Raw genomic sequence first — 20,969 nt, 5'->3', positions numbered from 1 at the left:
CTGACAGTGGACTCATCTCTGTGCTTGTCCTTCTTGACCTTAGTGCAGCATTCGATACTGTTGACCATAATATCCTATTAGAGCGATTAGAACATGCTGTAGGTATTACAGGTACTGCACTGCAGTGGTTTGTATCATATCTATCTAATAGACTCCAATTTGTGCATGTAAATGGAGAGTCCTCTTCACACACTGAGGTTAATTATGGAGTTCCACAGGGTTCAGTGCTAGGACCAATTCTGTTTACATTATACATGCTTCCCCTAGGCAGCATCATTAGAAGACATAGCATACATTTTCACTGCTATGCAGATGACACCCAGCTCTATCTGTCCATAAAGCCAGATAACACACACCAATTAGTTAAACTGCAGGAATGTCTTAAAGACATTAAGACTTGGATGGCCACTAACTTTCTGCTTCTTAACTCAGATAAAACTGAGGTCATTGTGCTCGGCGCTGAAAAGCTTAGAAATATGGTATCAAACCAGATGTTTACTCTGGATGGTGCTACTTAGGCCTGCAGTAACACTGTGAGGAACCTTGGAGTCATTTTTGACCAGGGTATGTCCTCAATGGAAGCCATGAGTTGATCCAAAATGCTGCAGTAAGAGTATTGGCCGGGACCAGAAAGAGAGATCATATCTTTCCTATACTGGCTTCTCTTCATTGGCTCCTTGTTAAATCCATAATTGAATTCAAATCCTGCTGCTCACATACAAGGTTTCGAATGATCAGGCCCCATCTTATCATGTCCTCTAAATTTTCTTGCAAAGCTTCCACTGTCTGAAAATCTTACTCTTTGCTTCACAGCGGCCTCCATGTGGACGGTCCGCCCATCATCCCGACTCTCACCACCAGCTATGTCCACGGCACGTCTTCCACTTCGCTGCTCCACATGACGGTAGCAGAGAGCCTCCAGAGGTCGGTGGAGCGCTGGCCCGACAGAGAGGCCATGGCTTTCCTACAAGATGGAGTCCGCAAGACCTTCGCACAGTTCCAACAAGATGTGAGTCCTTTACTTTAAAGCACGTAGAGCAAGTGTGTCGAACTTATTTTAGATGACGGCTCGCATAAAGACCAGTTTGAGCTCAAGGTTGATGGAATAGTAATCAGCTGCTTAATTATTTAATTTTCAATTATTAAAAAAAAACCTCTGACTACTATCTGGGCCAGTCAGGTGACAGACATCCCTGTTCTACCCGGCAACTGGAGATGTCATTTCTTGTTAAATTGTTTTTCTTGTTTAATGAACTAGAACAGCGGTCCCCAACCTTTTTTGGTTGGAGACCGGTTTATTCCCAATAATATTTTCATGGACCGGCCTTTAAGGTGTTGCGGATAAATACAACAAAATAAAACTAGTACCGGTACCGAAAAAAAGAAAATTTATTCATAACACACGTGAAAAGACCAAGGAAAACCGAGTAAACGATAACAAAATAATGCGGAAAACCGATAAAAACCCTGAAAACCATACATTTCACACTTGAGCCTCAACTCTCGCGGCCCGGTACCGGTCCGAGGCCCGGGGGTTGGGGACCGCTGAACTAGAACAGCCCCTTTCTGCCTTTTATAGACTATCATTGCATGTGTTGTTTACTAAAATGGCCTTTACTATGGAAAACCACAACACCTTGACAATATCATTTTTTTAATGAGTCAAAGTACTTGACCAGAATATTTGAAACATTGTTGCAAAGAAGAAAACAGAAATCCATTGCATTGATAAATTGGGGGATTTACTGAATAATAATAATAATAATAGTGGATTGGATTTATATAGCGCTTTTCAAGGCACCCAAAGCACTTTACAATTCCACTATTCATTCACTCTCACATTCACACACTGGTGGAGGCAAGCTACGGTTGGCCAACACCAGTAGGCGGTAGGGTAAAGTGTCTTGCCCAAGGACACAACGACCAGGACAGAGAGCCCGGGAAACGAACCGGCAACCTTCCGGTTACAGATACGCTTCCCAACCCCCTGAGCCACGGTCACCCGGTCACCTGAAAGCCATCCAGAAGAACCGGACCCCCTCGTGATCTGTTCACTCTTCCCTCAGGTCACTGTACTAGTTGTTAAATGGGACCATAGCTCTTTTCTTCTAAAACCAAATCTGGACCCTTGATCACATCTATCTAAAAGGTCCCTCGTGACCTCATGAAGATTTTCATGGTGTTGTCAGGTTTACTGTTCATCCACATGATCGAGGTGATCATCAAATCAGGTCTCAAGTGGATTCTGTGAAATGTGCTGTCCAAGGAGCAAGGGGCACATATGGTTAATGCAGAGATTCATTTTCTTGTTTAGAAAATCTGCATATTTGCTCTTTGATTTTTTTTTCCCTGCTTTTTCACTTCTTTTACAGACTACATCTTTAGATTTAGAATAGAATAATCCTTTAATTCCTCACAAGGGGAAATTTAAACAGGCACATTTGATTGCTGAGTCATCACTAGCTACATAAGTACGGTGGCCCCTAGAGACAAAGCACGTACAAACCCCAAAACACTTGCAAACCCCAAAACACAACGGAAGTGCTCCAGGACGCTAGGGGCAGTGTTGAGCTCGATTTGCAAAATAAACGGCAAGTTTGTCTGTATGCGACGGTCTATTCTCCGTCGCGCTTCCCAGGTTGCCTAGCAACCATGATACTAACCGCTGGAAACGTGTCATACAACTTTGTTTGACAGAAATGAAGGAGAACATATTTTGTTCATTTGTTTGTTTGTTTCTACAAGAGCTTTGTGTGATTTGATAAGTATCTGAGGCTGAGACCACAGGACAGTAAAACATGATTTTTGGGCTTCATTTCTGTACTGAACAGTCATTTAAGATTAGTTAGTAAATAACAATTAGCTAATGTTGTTCATGAGACTAAAGTCATATCACTTTGGTAATGTAAATATAATATGGCCAATATTATAGTTATTATATTAATCATTATTAGCTTGAATAGCTACTGAGCCTCAGTACAGATTCAAGTTGCAGTTATTTATATGTCTTATCACCTTAAATCTTCACTCAAAGACAAGTATCTTTGACAGTGCATATATAGGTGTATCATATATAAGAGACAAATGTTGTTCCTTCAGTATGTTGGCATTACTAAGTTTGGCTCAATGCTTACATATATGTATAAAAAGAAAATGTACAAGCTGTGATAACTATTTCTGATAAAATGAAGAGTAGACTGATATATGAAATATTCCTTTATTGGGTGAGAAAATCAGACCATGTCATAACTGCTTTAAGTCATACAGAATATATATCAGAGCCTTAAACAGGCTGACTTCTGCTAAATGGGTCAAACTGGGCAGAAAGTCTACAAACACATAACATCCTTATAGAATATGATGTAACACTATAGATCAACTTACCTCAGAATATATAAAGCATATAAACAATTACAGCAATATGATGCAACAAACACAGCAGTGCTACTAATCCAAAATACTCAAAGCTTCATAGAACTGAAACAAACATTTATTTTTAGCTCCATTCTGCTGCTGATACATACTTTAGGTTTCTGAATATTAAACTTGTTGCTGCCTTTCATAGTGTGTAACCTGAAGGCCCTGAGTACTTTCTCCCACACTGCAAACACTGGGATGATAAAATTATTTGAACATTACCTAATAAGACTGATTCAGGACAGACAGTTAGTTATGTTAAACTTTCCTAGCAGTCCTTCACAAACAGGGAACAGTCTGTCTATTCTCTCCATCTGTCAGCTGCTGCTGGCTCTTCCTCCTCCTCTTCCTCACACACTGCTGAGTTTGTCCTGGTGGATCATCAGGGGTGCAAAGCCTCACAGATGATGTGCAGCAGTGAGTCCCTCAGTCTGTCCTCACTCTGGACACTTGCAGTCGTCACACATGGAAATCAAATGTGTGATAAGCTGCAGGATTCAAACATAAGTGTGACTTATAAATACATGTTCATGCTTTTATTACACAATCAGAGAGAAAGAAACCGAGAGAGAGTGCAGGACATGTTTAGTGTAAACATGCAAGTCTAAAAGTCACTGATCAAACTCACAGCAGCACCACAGACTGTTTGCATTAATTTGGCACACAGTACAATCCCAGTATGCATTTTATGGCGATACCTCTACTGCTGCTGCTCTACTTGGCAGCTCTCCAACGCTCTCCCTTCATAACATAAAAGAGAATGTGTTTGAGTTTCTGATATCTTCCTATGCCTGGCTCTGCCTGAGTGCTTTATAGCAAAGCTAGAAAGGGGTTTTGTTAAATTAATATCCTCATGACAGGATCTTAAATGACTCATGAGGAACATTATCCATTTAAAAAAGAAAAACACTCTTTAATGTATGAAAAGTGAGGGTAGTTCCTGTATGTTTCAGCCAATCAGGTGTTGGCTGTGGCTCTTTCAGTCGTGCTGAGTCCCAAAACCTGACTTTCCATAAATTACTTTAAACAGCTGTTTTCTTTATTTGAAAGGGAAGAAAACTGTAGTTGTCACATGGAAATGTTGCTTTGCTAACACTATCGGTGCTTTCTCTGTAGCTTTTCATTGTGACGTGTGTGAAACATGGCAGACTGCTCTGTTGCTGGCGTAATGTAAAGCACAGTAATCTTTGGACCTGCAGCATCCCCTGGATGTTTGATGGGCTCACTGCACAGAGTTGTTTGTGTCTCTGCAGGTGGACCAGGCTGCAGCCGGGCTGCTGGCGCTCGGAATGAAGAAAGGAGACCGGCTCGGCATGTGGGGACCAAACACTTATGAGTGGGTCCTGTTCCAGTTTGCAACAGCCAAAGCTGGGATTATACTGGTGAGTTAAAGCTGGGCATGTTGCAGTATTGAGATTTGGTAAGGGTGAAAACTAAGTAGGGCGCAGGTGACTGGCTAAAGTCGTGTAGATGCCTTCAGATACCTCACACATGTCACTTATGTGTTAAGGAAATCCTGTTCAGTGGGTCTAAGTTGTGGACCCCGATAAGCAGGAAACTAGATGGATCTCTAGCTCTGCAAAAGTCCCGCTGTGTGAGCCAGACGCCAAGAGGTGGCGTGGTCTGCCAGCCCTGACCCTCAGGAAGTTATTGACGAGGACACTGGACTGCAGATCAATGCTTTCTGTCTGCCATGCTTCACAGAGATGCCTACTGAAGATGATAAAGATGAAACTTAGTTTCTTGAAAGCTCTAGTTTCGTCTCCTTCCTAATGTTTACCTTCCACAGGTGGCTGTGAACCCAGCATACCAGATGCAGGAGGTGGAGTTTGCCTTGCAGAAGGTGAGCAGTTTTTTTTTTTTTTTCCCAGCCTGATTATGTTTTCTTTTTATTAATTCTTGGACACAGAGACACATGCATATGTGTGACACGTGAAAGTTTAACTTCTCTGCTCCTTTTTTTTTTTTATCGCAGGTTGGGTGCAAAGCTGTAGTGTGCCCTACGCAGTTTAAAACCCTGAATTACTGCGACATGCTGAGGAAGATCTGTCCAGAAATCGAGACGTCCAGCCCAGGAGACATCAAGAGCAGCAGGTACAGATCACCCGTCAGCCCCTCAGGTCGAAACGTGATGTTCCCTCCAAGCATGAAGGCGGCAGGTTTAACGGTTTAAAGATTATTGTGACGCAAACACTGGCCATGAGGCTGATTTGTGTCCTTGGAAGAACCAAAGACGAGCTTTTCAAATTCGACTGTGGAGAGACGTGGTGGTTGGAGGCTTTTAAAACAGAAGGTTTTGCATTAAAACTAGTGCAAAAACATACACGCTTCATATGCTGATAGCTTCTTTACATTGGACATTGCAAGGCTTGCTGTTAATCATTTGGTTGGTTCAGTTCCTTTAAAGTTAACTGATTTCTTCAGAACTCGTTGCTATTGTCTGTTCACCTGACTGATACTCTTTACTTACAGCTTTGCCAACCAACAGATTTCCAGCGGTTAAACATCACAGCCTTGACCTTCTGATTGTTTGCTTTCCTTCCACCAGACTCCCTGAACTCCGCTCCGTGATTGTTTTGGACAGCCGACAGCCGGGCATGCTTCACTTTGAGGATGTGATGCAGGCCGGCGGCAGTCAGCACATGCAGCAGCTTCAGGATCTGCAAAAGAAGATCTCGTTCGATGACCCCATAAACATCCAGTTCACTTCGGTAAGCGATGCACAGTCACTGTTCTCTTCCCACCGTGGCTGGATGGTTTATTTATTTTTGGCATGCAAAAGATTTTGTTGCCACAGGAAATATTTCAGAGTTCAAGAATAATTGTTATAAGACCTTAAACGATCTGCTGCAAGGTCATTAAAACTTTTAATGTTAGTAAAGTTTAAACTGGTGAGTTAAAGATTCACACGCTGTACAGCTGTAATGAAGGGGGAAACTATCCACAGAGAACAAACCGTTTTTGTCAGAGGTGGTAAATAATTTCTTTTCATGTCCAAAGTTTGGTGCTTTAACATTCACGTGTGTGGTGCCTGACCAAGAAGCAACCTCCTGAAGAATGGAGCTGAGATTCTTGTTGACCAGATCCCACCCACAAGGACGCTGCAAATAATCCATAGTGTTGTAATCTCCCAGGGACGAGTCCCTCCATGGATATGCTTCTGCAGACCATCACTGACCCACCACCACACCAGTCATGCTGAACAGTGTTGCAGGAGCCTAATGTTCTCCACGGCTTCTCCAGAGCCTTTCACGTCTGTCACATGTGCTCAGGGTGAACCAGTTCTCATCTGTGAAAAGCACAGGGAACCATTAGTGGACCTGCTAACTCTGGTATTCTATGGAAAATGTCAATTGTGCTCCACAGTGCTGGGAAGTGAGCACAGGGCCCACTAGAGGTCCTCAGGTCACCCTCATGAAGCGTGTTTCTGATTGTTTGGTCATGCACAGTCACACCAGTGTCCTGCTGGAGGTCATTTTGCAGCTTTGGCAGGTCTCATCCTGTTCCTTCTTGCACAAAGGAGCAGATACTGGTGCTGCTGAGGTTAAAGGCCTTCTACGGCCCTGTCCAGCTCTTATAGTGTTACTATCTCATGGAACCTCCCATATGTTCCAGAGACTGTGCCAGTAGACGCACCAAACCTTCTTGCGTTGACATGTTTTGATGTGCAATCCTGGAGGATCTAAACGACACCGACCCTTGCCAAATGCAAAACTAGTGAAAACCATTAGAAAAGATGAGGAGGTAAAAAATGTCCATGGCGTGCTGTAAAACCATTCCTGTTTTACGGGTTTGTCTCATTGTTGAGCCTCTAGTGCACATGTTGGTAATTTCATTAACACCAAAGCAGCTGAAAAAGATTAACAACCTGCTAAACAACACAGCGAAACACCTGCAGCCATAATGAAGACAAAATCAATCATATCTATTTGACTGTTTCTTTCTTTTTTTTCTAGTCAGAAATTGTGAATATCTAATCTTACAATCCTAAACTCATCGCATAATTTTAATGTGTTATTATTTTTTTTCAGCGTTATCTGTTAATAAGGTACCATGCTGTCTGATAAACGTCTGCAAACACAAAGCCAACAGATTAAGTCCTACTTTATGGCTTTATAAGTGCAGTAATGTTAGAATAATATTTTACCAGGGTACAACTGGAGCTCCAAAGGGTGCCACGTTGTCACATCACAACATCATCAACAACGCCTACTTTATTGGAAGAAGAATGGGATACCACTGGAGAGTAAGTGAATTAATGAGGAATTCACACCATTAAGACCTTTTTAAATAATTTACTGATTTTTATTAATGTCTTTGTTAAAGTTTGGGCTTTATTTTATTTCAAAAATCCACGAAAGGATTCAAACTAACAAAGAACTGATCCTGTTATGTGTTTTTGCTTAAAGTCTTTTCATTGCAAAGGTTTTTTTTTCCTAATTTTGACTCCTTTATTTCCTCGTTTTCCAGCCTCACACTCGAGTCTGTGTTCCAGTACCTCTGTACCACTGCTTCGGCTCTGTGGGTGCCGGGATCTGCATGGCCGTGCACGGCATCTCCACCGTCTATCCTTCCAGGGGATACGATGGAAAGGCAAACTTGGCAGCTATCGAGAGTGAAAGGTAATGTCAGAAGTTCAGGCTAGGATTTAAAAAATAGGAGACCTCTAAGCCTACAGGGCTGTGTTGTTGTGCGAGTTAACAGAAAGATATTTGATCTTTAATACGCTTGAACAAAAGGGCTGAGACTATAATCACCTTTAAATCTGGAGCAGTGTTGTACCTTTGGGCTCCAGGACACCATCAAATTAAAGCAACACAAACTGGTTTCCACAGGTCTCATGTTTCCCTGCTTAACAATGATTTTTTTTTTAATTTATTTTTTTCGTAACTGTAATCTGAGTGCATCTCATTACTAACACAGAGGTCTGTGTCTGATCTTTTCTTACGGAATAATGGAGATTGTCTTGTGTATTTGTGGCATGTCTGCTGATTAAAGAAATGAGCTTTAGGCACCATTTAAAAACTTTGTGTTCATCTGAGTGTTGATCTCAGAAAGTCAAATATTGTTTTACTGCATGAGGCTGGTGAGCATTAGTCTCAGATCCTTCCTGAATGAGATCAGATATTTCCCAAAAGCACTTCCTGTGGCCTTGTAAACTGCCCCATTAGGATAACATAAACCGTGTGTGTGTGTGTGAATAAAATGTCTCCCACGCTTGCCAAAGCGCAATGGATCCATGTTTTCATGTTGTTTACAGCAAATTCTGAAAATTTAACAAATGTTGTCTCGTCTGACTCTCAATTTCTGCAGTGAGCGAATGTGAAGTGAAATTTAATTATATTTATAGAATACAAATTCAAAACAACAGTCACCTCAAGGTGCTTTATATTGTAAAGTGAAGACCCTACAATATTAGAAAGAACCACAACAATGAGATGACGTACACCGTACCTATGAGCAGCGCTTGGGGGTAGCAGGAAGAAACCTCCAGCAGAACCAAGCTCAGGGAGGGGCGGGGCCATCTGCTGTGACCAGTGTTGGGGAGTAACGGAATACATGTACCGCCGTTACGTATTTAAAATTCCGTTACAGTTACCGTTTAAAAAGGTGGTATTTAGAATACAGTTACTTTGTTGAAATAAATGGATTACACGGCGGTACTTCCCTGTTTCATATTGTGGCGGGTCAGGACTGTTTGGGTTTTGTTTGACAGCTACGTTCTGTTGTTCCAGGCGGCCGCGTTACGGTTGCCATGGTTACAGGGTGACGCTCTCCCTGCGTGTGTTCTGGGTGAGAGAGCGCCTGTTGTTGTTGTTGTGCTAAGCTAATAGGCAGAATGCTACAGGTATAGCTCTAAAGAATGTAGCATCATAGGCAGTGTAGTCCGTGCTGCAGGGAGAATGGACCGCCATACCCGTTATGTGTCTGTGAGCGAGGGAGGGAGAAAAAGGAAAAGTACGAGCTGTCATCGAGCAAAAACGGGAGCTGGAAGCATGTAAATATAATAATAACCACTGCAGCCAAGAAGAGAGCCTGACGAGCCCAGTTGTAAGTAAGCTATTAAGACTCGACTGTACACCGTGTTCCTGTTTTCCTCCAAAAACAATAAGTTCTGTTGGAGCAGCCTTTCAACGCCTCTCTCTGTCTCTCGCTAGCAAAGTTGACCCAGACAACAAAGTAAAGCTAGTTTTCGGCTACGAGCCCGACACAGAACCCACCGTATTAGCCAGAGGTCCCTTTACTACGGTTTGGAGCCGCGGACCTTCAGTAACAGTAATAAATCACAGCAATAGTACATTCATGTAGTTGTAAACAGCATGATAATATATTAAGTAATCCAAAGTATTCAGAATACGTTACTCTCATTGAGTAACGTAACGGAATACGTTACAGAATACATTTTGGGGCATGTATTCTGTAATCTGTAATGGAATACATTTTAAAAGTAACCTTCCCAACACTGGCTGTGACCGGTTGGGTGTGGAAGAAAAGAGGAGAGATGTGAAGTTTGATAACTGCTAATTAAAATGTAGCTTCAGTTTCCTGATATTAGGTGACGGGAGTAGCAGCATTCCTTTTTTTTTTTTGACAATTCTCTATAAACCTTAGAGATGGTTTACAGAAATGCTCAGTCCTGTGTATACACTGCCACCCCTCTTGTAAAGGGAGTAGAATTTATCATTTATATTAGTATAGTATTGTCTTGTTTATTTTTGTCTATTTTTTTCTATCGTGCTTACTATGACTGGGAGAGTTCTGCACAAGAATTCCAGTGTGCCTTGACTGCTGGTTTATGCACAAATGGAGTTTGAGTTTGAGGCCTCAAAGATAGAGCTGAATGTCTGTGTACATCATTTATATACAGTCTCATCTGTGGTTACAGTTCTGCTTTCTCTGCAGTTGTTGAGTTCTTCTCAGACTCCTGTAGTCACCTGTTTGATAACAAAAGTGCATCATAACCTTGGATACAGCTAATTTGCACTTTTGGTTTTGGGGTCATTTCCTGTCTTCACACAGTTTTGTTTGGGGGGTTTTTGTCCAGTTGTTATCATATGCAGATATTACATTTTATAAATGCGTAATCAGTAACAAAAAGTGTTTTTTGTTACTGAATATTTTAAACACTGTCCAAATGTTCTCTTCTCAGGTGCACTTTCATCTATGGCACGCCCACCATGTATGTCGACATGGTCAACCAGCCGGACCTTACTAAATATGACTTGTCATCAGTGGAGGGAGGTGAGAAAAGAAAATGATTTTTAAAGTTCATTTTCATATATATATATATATATATATTTTTTTTTGCATTCATTTGCTTCTGTTTGTTTACATCTTTGAACTTTAGGCATCATGGCTGGTTCACCGTGCCCTCAAGAACTTGTGAAGAAAGTTGTGTTTGACTTGAAAGTGAAGGAAATAACAGTGAGTCTTTTTTTGTCCCCCCCCCCCCGCTCAGCTCAATGTTTGATTTATGAGTGATTTAATGGTGCAGTTTAACCTTTGCTCACTAGGGGGAGACAAATCCTCAGAAAAACGACATAATGGAGTGAGTTCTGATTTTTAAGGTAGAGACACAACAGTAGGCGTCTTGTAGGAAGGAATCTGTAAAACGTTTATTGGATGTTAGCACTTCCAAAAGTCCAGGCTGAATATACATGAGCTATGTCTGAGGAAACCCTCTGATTTGCTGTTAGATGCTTGTTTAAAAAAAAGTGAAAAGTGACAATGTCTCACAAAGAATTTGCTACAATGATCCTGCATTCATCTTCTTATTGGATAGAAAAAAGATGGCGATTCACTGATCTTGTCCTCACTTTCAGTCTTTTTGGCCACTCTAAATGTCAGTGAAGGTGTGCATGCAGAAACGAGGATAGATAAAGTGTCGTTGTTTGTGCGGCTCTTCACTCAGCTCCTCCACCTTTTAAGCCAACTTTTGCCTGATTGGCTGTGTCTTGCAAACAGAAGGTTGAAACAGGAGCTGAGCGGGGCTTCCTCAGAGAGCCGCATTGAGGATATCAGCTCATCTGCTGGGGCTGAACTCGAGGCTCTTTAAAAACGTGGTTTAACATGTTGAAGAAGACACTTTTACCAAGAGCTGAACAGGAAGAATAACAGACAAGCAAGCAACCACGCACAATGGATTAGGTGATTTTTGGTTAATGGATGACGGGTGTTTCCAGTCTTTCTTTTTGAAGCTTTAAAGACAAGAATGGAAACAATCTCCTTGACACATGAGCTTATTTTAAGCTCATGTGTTTTGTTTTGCTTAGACTGATTCACGGTTTGTCCATTGTGCTGAAAAATTGAATGCACAGGGATGGGATGGCAAATCTCTCAACGTTTTCCTCATTTACTTAAAAGCATCCCTTTTTTCCATCCCGCCTGCTTCCACTTCAAGCTGAAGTCTTCGTCTTTGATATAAATGAATGAGAATTATATTTAAGTCAAGTCGATGCGTGTTTGTGTGTAACTGAAGCAGACCAAGGGCGACGTGTGTGTTTGTGTTTATGCTGCTGACAGCCTCTGGCAGATGAATAGATGGAGAGTCTTTAAGTAGAAACAGTTAGCATTGCTTTCATTGTAGCCGGTCACCTGGACGGGCTCCTGCTCGGCGTCTCCTGTGGGAGAAAAGACACAAACTCAGCAGCCAAGTCAAACAGTCGGCCCTCCAACCAGAGACCCCGCGACCTGGACTCGGTGTGCTGGACCCCAAGGCCAAGATGGAAACGTTCAGTCTGGGATAGAGGGGGAGCACACGGAGTTCTGTGGTCAAAAAGAGAAAATCATAACAGTGCAACGCCAAATCTGAGCTACTCCAAAACCACCTTAAACCTCATTTGGGAATCCGCTGTCACAATGCACCAAAGTCCAGCTGAAAACCTTCCATCACAGCCGAGATGATGATGACTTTATACTTGCACAAAACTGCACATCAGGCGTTTGCAAAGGCCAGCGAGCGTTTAACTGTCATTTAACGGTCTACAGTTTCCAGTTAATTATCGCTCTTTCAGAGATGTTTTCACAGCTATTTGTTTATCTGTCAGTAAGGCTGTAGAAAAACTACAGGGCTGACTGTTATGAAACTTGGAGAGGTGGAGCGGAGACAAAGAAAGAACTCATTAAAGTTCTCCATGTCAGAGTGCTCTTGTTTTAAAATAAGCATCGTTTCACAGCCTGTGTGGGAACCAGATTCCTCTTTAGATGTCTTGTCTTTAGGAGCTTTTAAAGATGGGAAATTTGACACTGATCACATGTTAAAGTTATGATCAGCTTGGCATCAGACACTCAGAAGCTGCTTTGCATACTTTGCATTCTCTAAAATGATTTAAATACAACCTCAAAAGAGCCACACATGACAGATTAACTTGTAGAAGTGACTTTCTCTGTGACTTGATCAGACTCTCAGATTGCTGTGTTGCTTCGGTTCCCACCAACGTATTTTAATCAGTTTGAGGTCGGGTTCATTGCAGCGTCTTGATTCTGTTGTAGATTTGCTGCTGTGCTTTGGATCGTCGTCCTGTTTCATGTCCCACAGCTAAAGCTCGGCTTACAGAGGTCCTCACATTTGACTCTAGAATACTTTCGCGTTCAGATGAGTTTATGGTCGACTCGAGGACTGCAAGGTGCCCAAATCGCCACTTCTCAACCACTGTGCTGACAGTTGGTACGAGGTGTATGTGCTGATGTTCTCCAATCCGTGCATTATAGCCAAACATCTCCACTTTGTTGCAGAAATCTTTCTTTAGCTGCAACTTTGCAAATGAGCCATCATTGTTCAGTCTTTCTAACTGTAGAGTCTGAGGTCTAGCTCTTCTGCAGTTTTGCATGCTCTGATCTTGGGATAATTGTTAAAATAAAGGACGACACAATTTAATGTGTCACCGGCTGAGTTTTTGTCTGCAAAATATAATTAATTTCTTTATTTTGTTTTGCAAATAAAAATGTTAGCGTTTATGTCTAAGTTAAATTTGTCCTCACATATAGTTGTAAAAAACTTTGTGTTTTCTCGACTAGAGCAACAACATCATCACTGATTTGTTATTTTTTTCTCTTATTCTGGTCTTATAGAAGGCTTTGAGACCTGACTTGTTATAATTTACATCAGAAAAGCTCAACTTAAAGTGGCGGCTGCTCTCCCTGCCTCATCTGCTAAACAGTCAACACAAGAGAAAAAAAAAAGCTCCCTGGTATTCCCTAAAGCCCAATCTTATTTTTACTTGGCAACAGGAAAAACAGACAAAAGAAACAAAAAAGAAAACCAACAAAACTGTCTTCAAAACTACTTAAAATTGATGACATGATCATTTAATTTATCAACTGCTGTATTGTGGAGGCAATTTAAAAAAATAAAATAAAATAAAAAAAGCCCCTGGAAGTCAGTGATCCCAAACTCTCCCAAAAAGTCAGAATATTAACACCTAAAAACCAAAAATTGTTTTCTTTAGAACTTTTTTTTTTCGATATTTTAATCAGTGAGCTTTAGAGGTGCTGATGCTCCAAGCCCAGGTTTCCGGTCTTCATGCACCACTTCCTGGCTGCAGCTTCATATTCTGAGTAGTAATCTACATTTCCTCTTCTCGTCATGGCTTGTTCGGTGGCAGATACCTGTGGGCTGTGAGTTCATTGGCGCATGCCCTTTTTGGCCCTCGCTGTCTTCGGTCTGCAGCGCTTGAAGCCAGTGACGTCTCTGACCTGCTTGCCCTTATGCTGATTCGGAGATGCGCACAGTGCATCTGGACGGTTCAGGCTTGGGATCGAGTCCATCCACCTGCAAGAAGCCAAAAGATGAGAAGCATGAAGGAGCATCTTTCTTATTTAATACAGTGTGTGAACCTGAACAGACACTTATCGGGCGATTACTGTCTGATAACCGTGAAGCTGCTCCTGTGTTTGTAGCTGTCAGTGATGCTGCAGGAGTTTGCTGATTGGTTGAACAGACTGAATCTTTAGCCTCGACAAATGTTGGATGATTTAGCAAAAAACGTCGTGCAGAAAGTTCCCAGAGGAGGAATCATAGTGACTTTAAAGTCAGTGGCGCTACCAGCAGAGTTTAGCGTAAAATTACATGAATGATACGAATGGATTGCATGTTACAAATTTCATGGCAATCAGGATGAAGAGAAGTAACGTTATTAAAGTAGCACAAAGACTTCATGTGAGAAACGGATGTATCCACCATATCATCGTTATCATTATAAAAGATTTAGCTTTTTGGGACCTCAAGGTTTTTATTTATTTATTTTGAAGGGACCATATTTAGTAGGGGTGCAACGATACACAAAATTCAGGGTTCGGTTCGGTACTTTGGTGTCACCGTTCGATATTTTTTCGATATGAAAAAATGTTCATGCCTTTTTAATTTGTCATTTATTAAAATTATAAATATATATTTTAACTCAGAAGTACAGTTTTTAAATTTAATGTTGCTGAAACAACAAAGTAATAAAAAAAATTAATCTGATTGAGGAATCACTCATCTTTGGAAAAGAGAGTTTATTACAGAGAAATGGCTCTTTCCAAAATAAAAGCTCTACTATACGCTTCTTCTGGGCTATATTCTCAGCAGCATATTAAACATATCAGGTCCCCATAAGGAGAATCATGTGCTAACGGCTGTCTAAATGACTCGGGTAAAGTTTGTAGCATGCGTGCTTGTTGTTTTTGTCTGCTTCCACTTGTCTTTGCACTAGGATGATGTCGGCGTAAATGTGCAGTCATATTCGCTGTGTTCCCACTAGTGCTGTCAGCGTTAATCTGAAATGACGTTAACGCCACAACACGGCAAATCTCCGTTAACGAGCTAATGCACTAGTTCCCACCAATGTAATTGAGCATTGGTGGCACATCCGACATACTGTTTTACTTTAGTCCATGACGCGCTTACCTTCAGGGTCATACGTCACATGAAAACCAAAATAGTTCCAAACGCTAGATCTGAATGAGGGTGGGGGAGGTAAAATTTGCCATGTTGCAAGGAGAGCTTAACTTCTGTCTCGCTAGCTTGCCCTGCTCAGTGAATCTGTGTTCGACTGCTCCGCCTAGGCTGCACTGTCGAGCGCAGATCCACTGAGCGCTCAACACAGACAGCATCGTCAGAACGAAAGTTGATAAAATAAATTAAAAATGTTGTATTGTTCGATACATATGCATACCAAACCGAAAGCACTGTATCGAACGGTTCAATATCGATACGAGTATTGTTGCACCCTAATATTTAGGTAATATTAAAGTAATTTTTTAATGCAGTTATTTTATGCAAAAGAAACCTTGCATTCTTTCTAGTGGCCACTAGGGGGCAACTGACTGAAGGTTGAAGAAATCTGAGAAACATTTCTTGATTTTATGACCTCAGGGGGGGGGAAATAATTTCCTAATGAGTTTATTGTATTACAGAAATCTTATTCAACCCAGCATGATGTTCACTTTGTAACCGATTGGCTCGTGTAGAGTAAAAAACAGATGTGAGATGTGAATTACTGCTAAACTGAGTCACTGTGAGTAATGGTTGTTTGAAGCACAGTATAAACGTGCTTTTTGTGTTATTTTTATAAAGAAGTGAAAATTTTGAAATCAGAAGAATAGTTGGATTTATTTACAACATAAATGTGCAATTGTGCCACAGTTTGTGTTTATAACATTTAAATATATCACAGTTATCATCACGTGCATATGATGACATTGCTGCTTTATAATCTGAGCTCGTTACAGTTACAATATGCATGAATTATTTTGTGGCTTTTATTATTTTTTTCTAAATTATTATTATTTTTTTGAAATGGAAAAATATCAAAAGTCAAAATATTTAAAGATCCCCTCATTCCAGGAATCCTACTCGATCGTTAGTGGAAGATCAGCTTTGAGTCTTACTTGCGCAGTGGAGCTATCTGGCAGCTGCAGTTCCACGGGTTGTTGAAGAGGGTGAGGTTGGTGATGGTGTTGAACTGGAGGCTTTTGGGAATCGACTTTAGCCTGTTGTTTTCCAGGTGAAGCACCTTGACCGTCGTCACACCAGTAAACGCGCCGTCGGATAACTAGGAAAATGCAGAGCAGCACATGAGCTGTATTTTATTTCTGTTTTTTTTTTTTAAGGGAGTGGAAATCTACCTGAAACTTGTGTGAAATGTTGGTAAAAATCTCGGGATATCCTCCATATCTGTCCAGGGTGTGTGGGGTAAGGGCGGGGGCAGAGCGAGGGAGTCGTGCCAGCGTTTTTCCTCTTTGGATAAGTGTTGGTGCAGGAGAAAGGATGAGAGGAGGCTTTCATCCCAAACACTGACAGTCTGTGAACTCTTTCTTCGCTTCACGGGTGCTAAAAGCTTCAGAGAGGTGCTACATGAGCTGACGTACATCAAGTGTCGTCTCCACCAGCAGGAGGACACGGGCGGATGAGAGGGGAGCAGAGCTTTGCTTGTTTTATGTAAGACTGGAGGAGAAGAGGCCGTTTGGAAATTTCCACTGCAGAGGGAGAAGTCGCTGAGGCGCTGGTGTTTTGAAGGAGTGAAAGATGGATGACTTCCAGCCTGGTCGAGGTGTGTTCACTCCTGTCGTCTCCGTCTTCGGGACGCTGCCATGAAGGCTCGCAAAGGCCCCAATTGTCCATTCAGCTGGGCCAATGGCGGGCTAGCTAAAAATACTCCTCTTTCATGCACCGTGGAACACCCTGCCTCTATTTACCTGTCTCCTCAACCCTCCTGACCTGTTTACAGGACCCTCACAGCCAAAGCAGAAAACGCCTCGCTGAAAATAACACTTGTGCAATAATTAGACTCGGCCACGCTTGGCCATACTCCAGCAAACAAAAACAAACCAAAAATACCAGCATTTGGCTGGAAATCTGCTTAATCTGCCCCGGCCGTGTGTGCCGGAGTCGGCGCCTCCTGCTGCTTCCACCTGGCTCGCGCGCAGCCTCCGCGTGAGAAGCTTGTTATTTTACAGTTTACCTTTCTGGGATGCCTCCATATTTTGGCACAGGTACACTCAAATATTGGATTAACCCTGGAGTGTGAGGCAAACATGCTCTCGAAGAGCTTAAACTGTACGCGCTCCTGCTGCAGCTGATGTGGAGGAACAGACGGGCGTCCAACAGGCTGCTGTGAAAACATCTGTCTCATTAGGTTCAACTCACTTTCTCATATGGGGCATTAAAATGGTTTGTTTTAATCTAATTTCTGGACACGTTCCAATTTAAATACAGCAGTGATGAGTAAAACTGCACTCCATGGCACAAGGGAGGATCCACAGTTGGAGTCACTTCCTCTGACATGTTTGAGTTGTACTTTTGACCCGCTGTCATTGAAGAGGCTGATTGGAGCGTGTTTTTAAAGGCACTGTTGAGACCATAAATGTAAAGTCCAGCTGGAATAACCAGTAAATGCATTTAACTCTCATTTCCCCTTAAAAGCTACAAAGAGGTTCAAGTCTTACTCTTCGCTGACTGACAGGATTGGCTTGTTCCACCCTTTAATTAAATCTGTAATTGGATGCCAGGTGCCAAAATACTGAGTTTGTGCTTAATGGATGACCCTGAATTATTTATCCAAAACAGTTTCTCAGTACCTGGTTACAGCGTGAAGAAATAAATAAATAAAAACTAAGGGCCTGGGTGAAGCTTTAATGCACACCCCAGAAAAATCATTCTTCACACGCCTGCATGTCACAAACTTCTGACTTGTGACTCCTCAGATTAAACTAAGCATCTCAAAATCCCCTGATTATGCAAACTGTTGTGCTCCTTGTCTTTGAAAAGACCTGTTGAATCACAGTTTTGATCGCCACAAATCAAATCTCGTACGTTTACCCTGACACCTGTGCAGCTTTATAATAAGTTCACTTATGCATCTGTCTGCATTTGCTAATTCACATCAAACTAAAACTAAAGCTCAAGCACATACTTGTCGAATGTTTTAAAACCCTACAAATTGAAATGTAGTACAGTTAGGTTTAATACGCACACGCTTCTCAGTAGATCAACTCTTAGAACTTCACAGCTTTTTGCTAAACTCCTGCTCTGATCTGCATCCGGAGAAAGATCATGTTAGTTTAAGCACATGTGTACCCTTGAGCATCAAACATCTGTTTTTGAGAGATGGAAAACTGCAGCAGCAGCTTTGCATTATAAGCGTGAACTGAGACACATGTGGAGGAAGTGGGAACGCCCAAGAACACAAGACTGGCTTTAATCTCACTCTTTATGTAAGCTGTAATCATGGGATTAATGAGAGAAGACTATTGTGGGGGCACTTTTGTTCTTACCTGTTACAAGGAGGATGGTTTGGAAACTGCACTCGTATAAATTTGTACTTTTTTAGGGAAGCAAATATTAAGTCAGACATGCAGAGACCTTATTATGACATAACTGTTTTAATTCGGCACAATGTTTTCTTAAAGCTGAGCCAATTAATTCAAAAGACCTTTACAAAGGCTGTCTTGTACGTTTCTTCTAAATAACCTGAAGATATTTAAGAGTCTACAAGCAGTTTGAAAAAGACCTAATTTCAACAGGTTGCTTAAATTTCAAGCCAAAACTTCTAGCAGTGGCGTTTGCCAGGCTTGATGCTTTGCCAGTAATAAGCCCAGTAAAACCACAGACTGACCTTCTCCAGACCCATGTTGTCCAGGTGTAGTTTCTCCATGTAGCGCCCAAAGCTCTGGAAGGCGTTGTCGGGGATAGTCTTCATGGGGTTCTTCCCCAGCGTGAGCTCCTCCACCACCCGCAGTTTGCTCATTGCCACGCTGGGATAAGTGGACATCTTGTTGCCATCCAGGTGAAGTATGGCGAGGTTCTCTACGTCGTCCAGAGAGCTCGCATGCAGCGTCGTCAGCTCGTTGTTGCTAATGTGCAGCCAGCGCAGGTCTTTGGCGCCCGAGAAGGTCCCCTGACGCAGCTCCCGCAGCTTGTTGTCGCTGAGCTGCAGAACAAAGAGGTTGATCATTGGGGAGAAGATGCCCTTTGGCAGGTCGCTGATCTGGTTCCCGTCTAGGTGGAGGTAGGTGAGCTCGGTGAGATCCTCAAAGGCGCCGGGCTTGATGGTGCCGATGTCATTGTTGGACAGGTAGAGGTAGACGAGCTTGTTCAGCCCCTTGAAGGCCTGGGACCCGATCTCTCGGAGGTGGCAGTGTTGCATGTGCAGAGAGATGAGTCCTTTGCTTTCGCTGAAGGCTCCCGTGGGTATGCTGCCCAGGTTGTTCCTCTGCAGGTTCAGCAAACGGGTGGCCTCCGACACCCGAGGGATCTTCTTCAGCCCCACGTTGTCACAGATGACGTGCTGAAGGTCACCGTGGCAGTGGCACGGGCTCGGGCACTGGGCCGGGGCGCCCCGCGCTACGATGCCCAGCATCAGGAGGCAGGTCCACAGCAACAACCAGCTCACACAGCGCATCCTGAAAAGCTTGTAAATGTAGCTCGGGTCAGTTAGAAAAATCCTGCAAAAGTGTCTGCAGAGAAATGTGAAGAGGAAAGGCGAACGCTTGATCCTGTTTGTTTGTGCTGAGAAACAGACGGACAGAGGAGGAGAGAGGAGGTGGGCAGAGCTGAGAGACACTTTGAGAGGAGGATGGACAGAGCACACAGCACTATTTATAACATTTACTTGAGGAAAAATACTGAGGAGGGCCTGCCAGGGTGTTGGAGTGAGAGATCTGCAGGAGGAAGTCAACTGTCTGAGAGTTTAACCCTAAATGAGCAGAAAGGTGAAGCTCAACTAGTCTTTTTCTTTGCAGCTGGCTTCGTTTTTGCAGGACTTGCAATGAGCTTGCTGCAGGATGCACACCTTCAGACAGTTGATAAGAGTTTGTAACGTTTGATTAACTTCCAGGTGCATGTTAGACAACGTGGCACGAGGTCAGCTTGGCTCTGTGCTCGCTCCCAGACATCGCTATTGTTTTTTCAGTCTGCGGTGGCAGGAAAAGGAGCCACTCCTGTGTAGCTGTTTTATAACCTATAATAGTCTCCAGATGGCTTTTAAGTCCTATTGCAAAAAAATATACTTCCATCATCACAGCAGTGAAAGTTTTAGATGCCACTTTACATTCCTGTGTGCATTCCTTTGTTTTGTGGTATCATGCAGTGGTATTTTTCCAGACCTCTGTGCAAATGATGGAGTGGCTTAACTTTTCTTCTTTTTTTTTTTTTAATGAATATGATTGGCTCAGGTTAGTGGATGGTTTGGCTTCAGGTGCGTGCGTTTATGAGATGAATGAATCCACCCAGGATAAACGGAATGTAGAGTTTACTTAACAAATCTAACATTTTATTGGCGATATTGTTTCCTCTGTGACTTTCCAGGTGAACGTTCTCACTGTAGCTCCTGTAGATTTCCCTAAAAGTTTTTCTAGTGCACCTCCCGCTTCTTATAAACGTAATAAAGAAAGTTAAATACATGATATATACCATAAACCAAATTTTAGAGGGTAACATGGTCAGAAATGGATGTAGTGCATGGCAGTAATTGAGTGAATATAAAAAGAGCTAAGAGCTCACATGTGTAGGTAAAGTAGAAAAATGACTCCATTAGTTTGACTTTATTTTTCTGCCATGATGGATATTTTAT

General features: G+C 42.3%; 2 protein-coding genes across 2 annotated transcripts in view; one reads left to right on the top strand and one right to left on the bottom strand.

The window, feature by feature from the left end:
- Window positions 1-20,969, top strand: part of acsf2 (acyl-CoA synthetase family member 2) — a 37,450-nt gene that overhangs the window by 9,620 nt on the left and 6,861 nt on the right. Inside the window, exons 2-10 of the mRNA XM_087844890.1 lie at window positions 814-1,009; window positions 4,671-4,799; window positions 5,207-5,260; window positions 5,393-5,511; window positions 5,966-6,128; window positions 7,568-7,663; window positions 7,888-8,039; window positions 10,568-10,659; window positions 10,766-10,842. Coding sequence (XP_087701016.1) covers window positions 814-1,009; window positions 4,671-4,799; window positions 5,207-5,260; window positions 5,393-5,511; window positions 5,966-6,128; window positions 7,568-7,663; window positions 7,888-8,039; window positions 10,568-10,659; window positions 10,766-10,842 — 1,078 coding nt within the window. The remainder of the gene's footprint in view (window positions 1-813; window positions 1,010-4,670; window positions 4,800-5,206; window positions 5,261-5,392; window positions 5,512-5,965; window positions 6,129-7,567; window positions 7,664-7,887; window positions 8,040-10,567; window positions 10,660-10,765; window positions 10,843-20,969) is intronic.
- Window positions 11,015-19,950, bottom strand: chad (chondroadherin). Its single transcript, XM_006793208.3, has 4 exons — window positions 19,014-19,950; window positions 16,288-16,451; window positions 14,026-14,188; window positions 11,015-12,038 (listed from the first exon to the last, which is right to left on the bottom strand). Exons 1-3 carry the CDS (start codon window positions 19,797-19,799, stop codon window positions 14,041-14,043), a joined length of 1,098 nt encoding a protein of 365 aa, XP_006793271.1. The 5' UTR covers window positions 19,800-19,950; the 3' UTR covers window positions 11,015-12,038; window positions 14,026-14,040.

The sequence above is a fragment of the Neolamprologus brichardi genome, chromosome 8, assembly GCF_056152115.1.
Source record: "Neolamprologus brichardi isolate AB-2024 chromosome 8, ASM5615211v1, whole genome shotgun sequence".
Classification (NCBI taxonomy): Eukaryota; Metazoa; Chordata; class Actinopteri; order Cichliformes; family Cichlidae; genus Neolamprologus; species Neolamprologus brichardi.
Note: the sequence above shows the minus strand (reverse complement) of the source record. Positions and strands in the feature narration are given on the sequence as shown.

Excerpts from the sequence above, each read along its gene's own strand:
- chad (XM_006793208.3), bottom strand. The coding sequence starts at position 19,799 with ATGCGCTGTGTGAGCTGGTTGTTGCTGTGGACCTGCCTCCTGATGCTG. Across the intron at positions 16,452-19,013 it reads ACAACATGGGTCTGGAGAAG|TTATCCGACGGCGCGTTTAC; the intron begins GTCAGTCTGTGG and ends GCATTTTCCTAG. Across the intron at positions 14,189-16,287 it reads CAGATAGCTCCACTGCGCAA|GTGGATGGACTCGATCCCAA; the intron begins GTAAGACTCAAA and ends GGCTTCTTGCAG.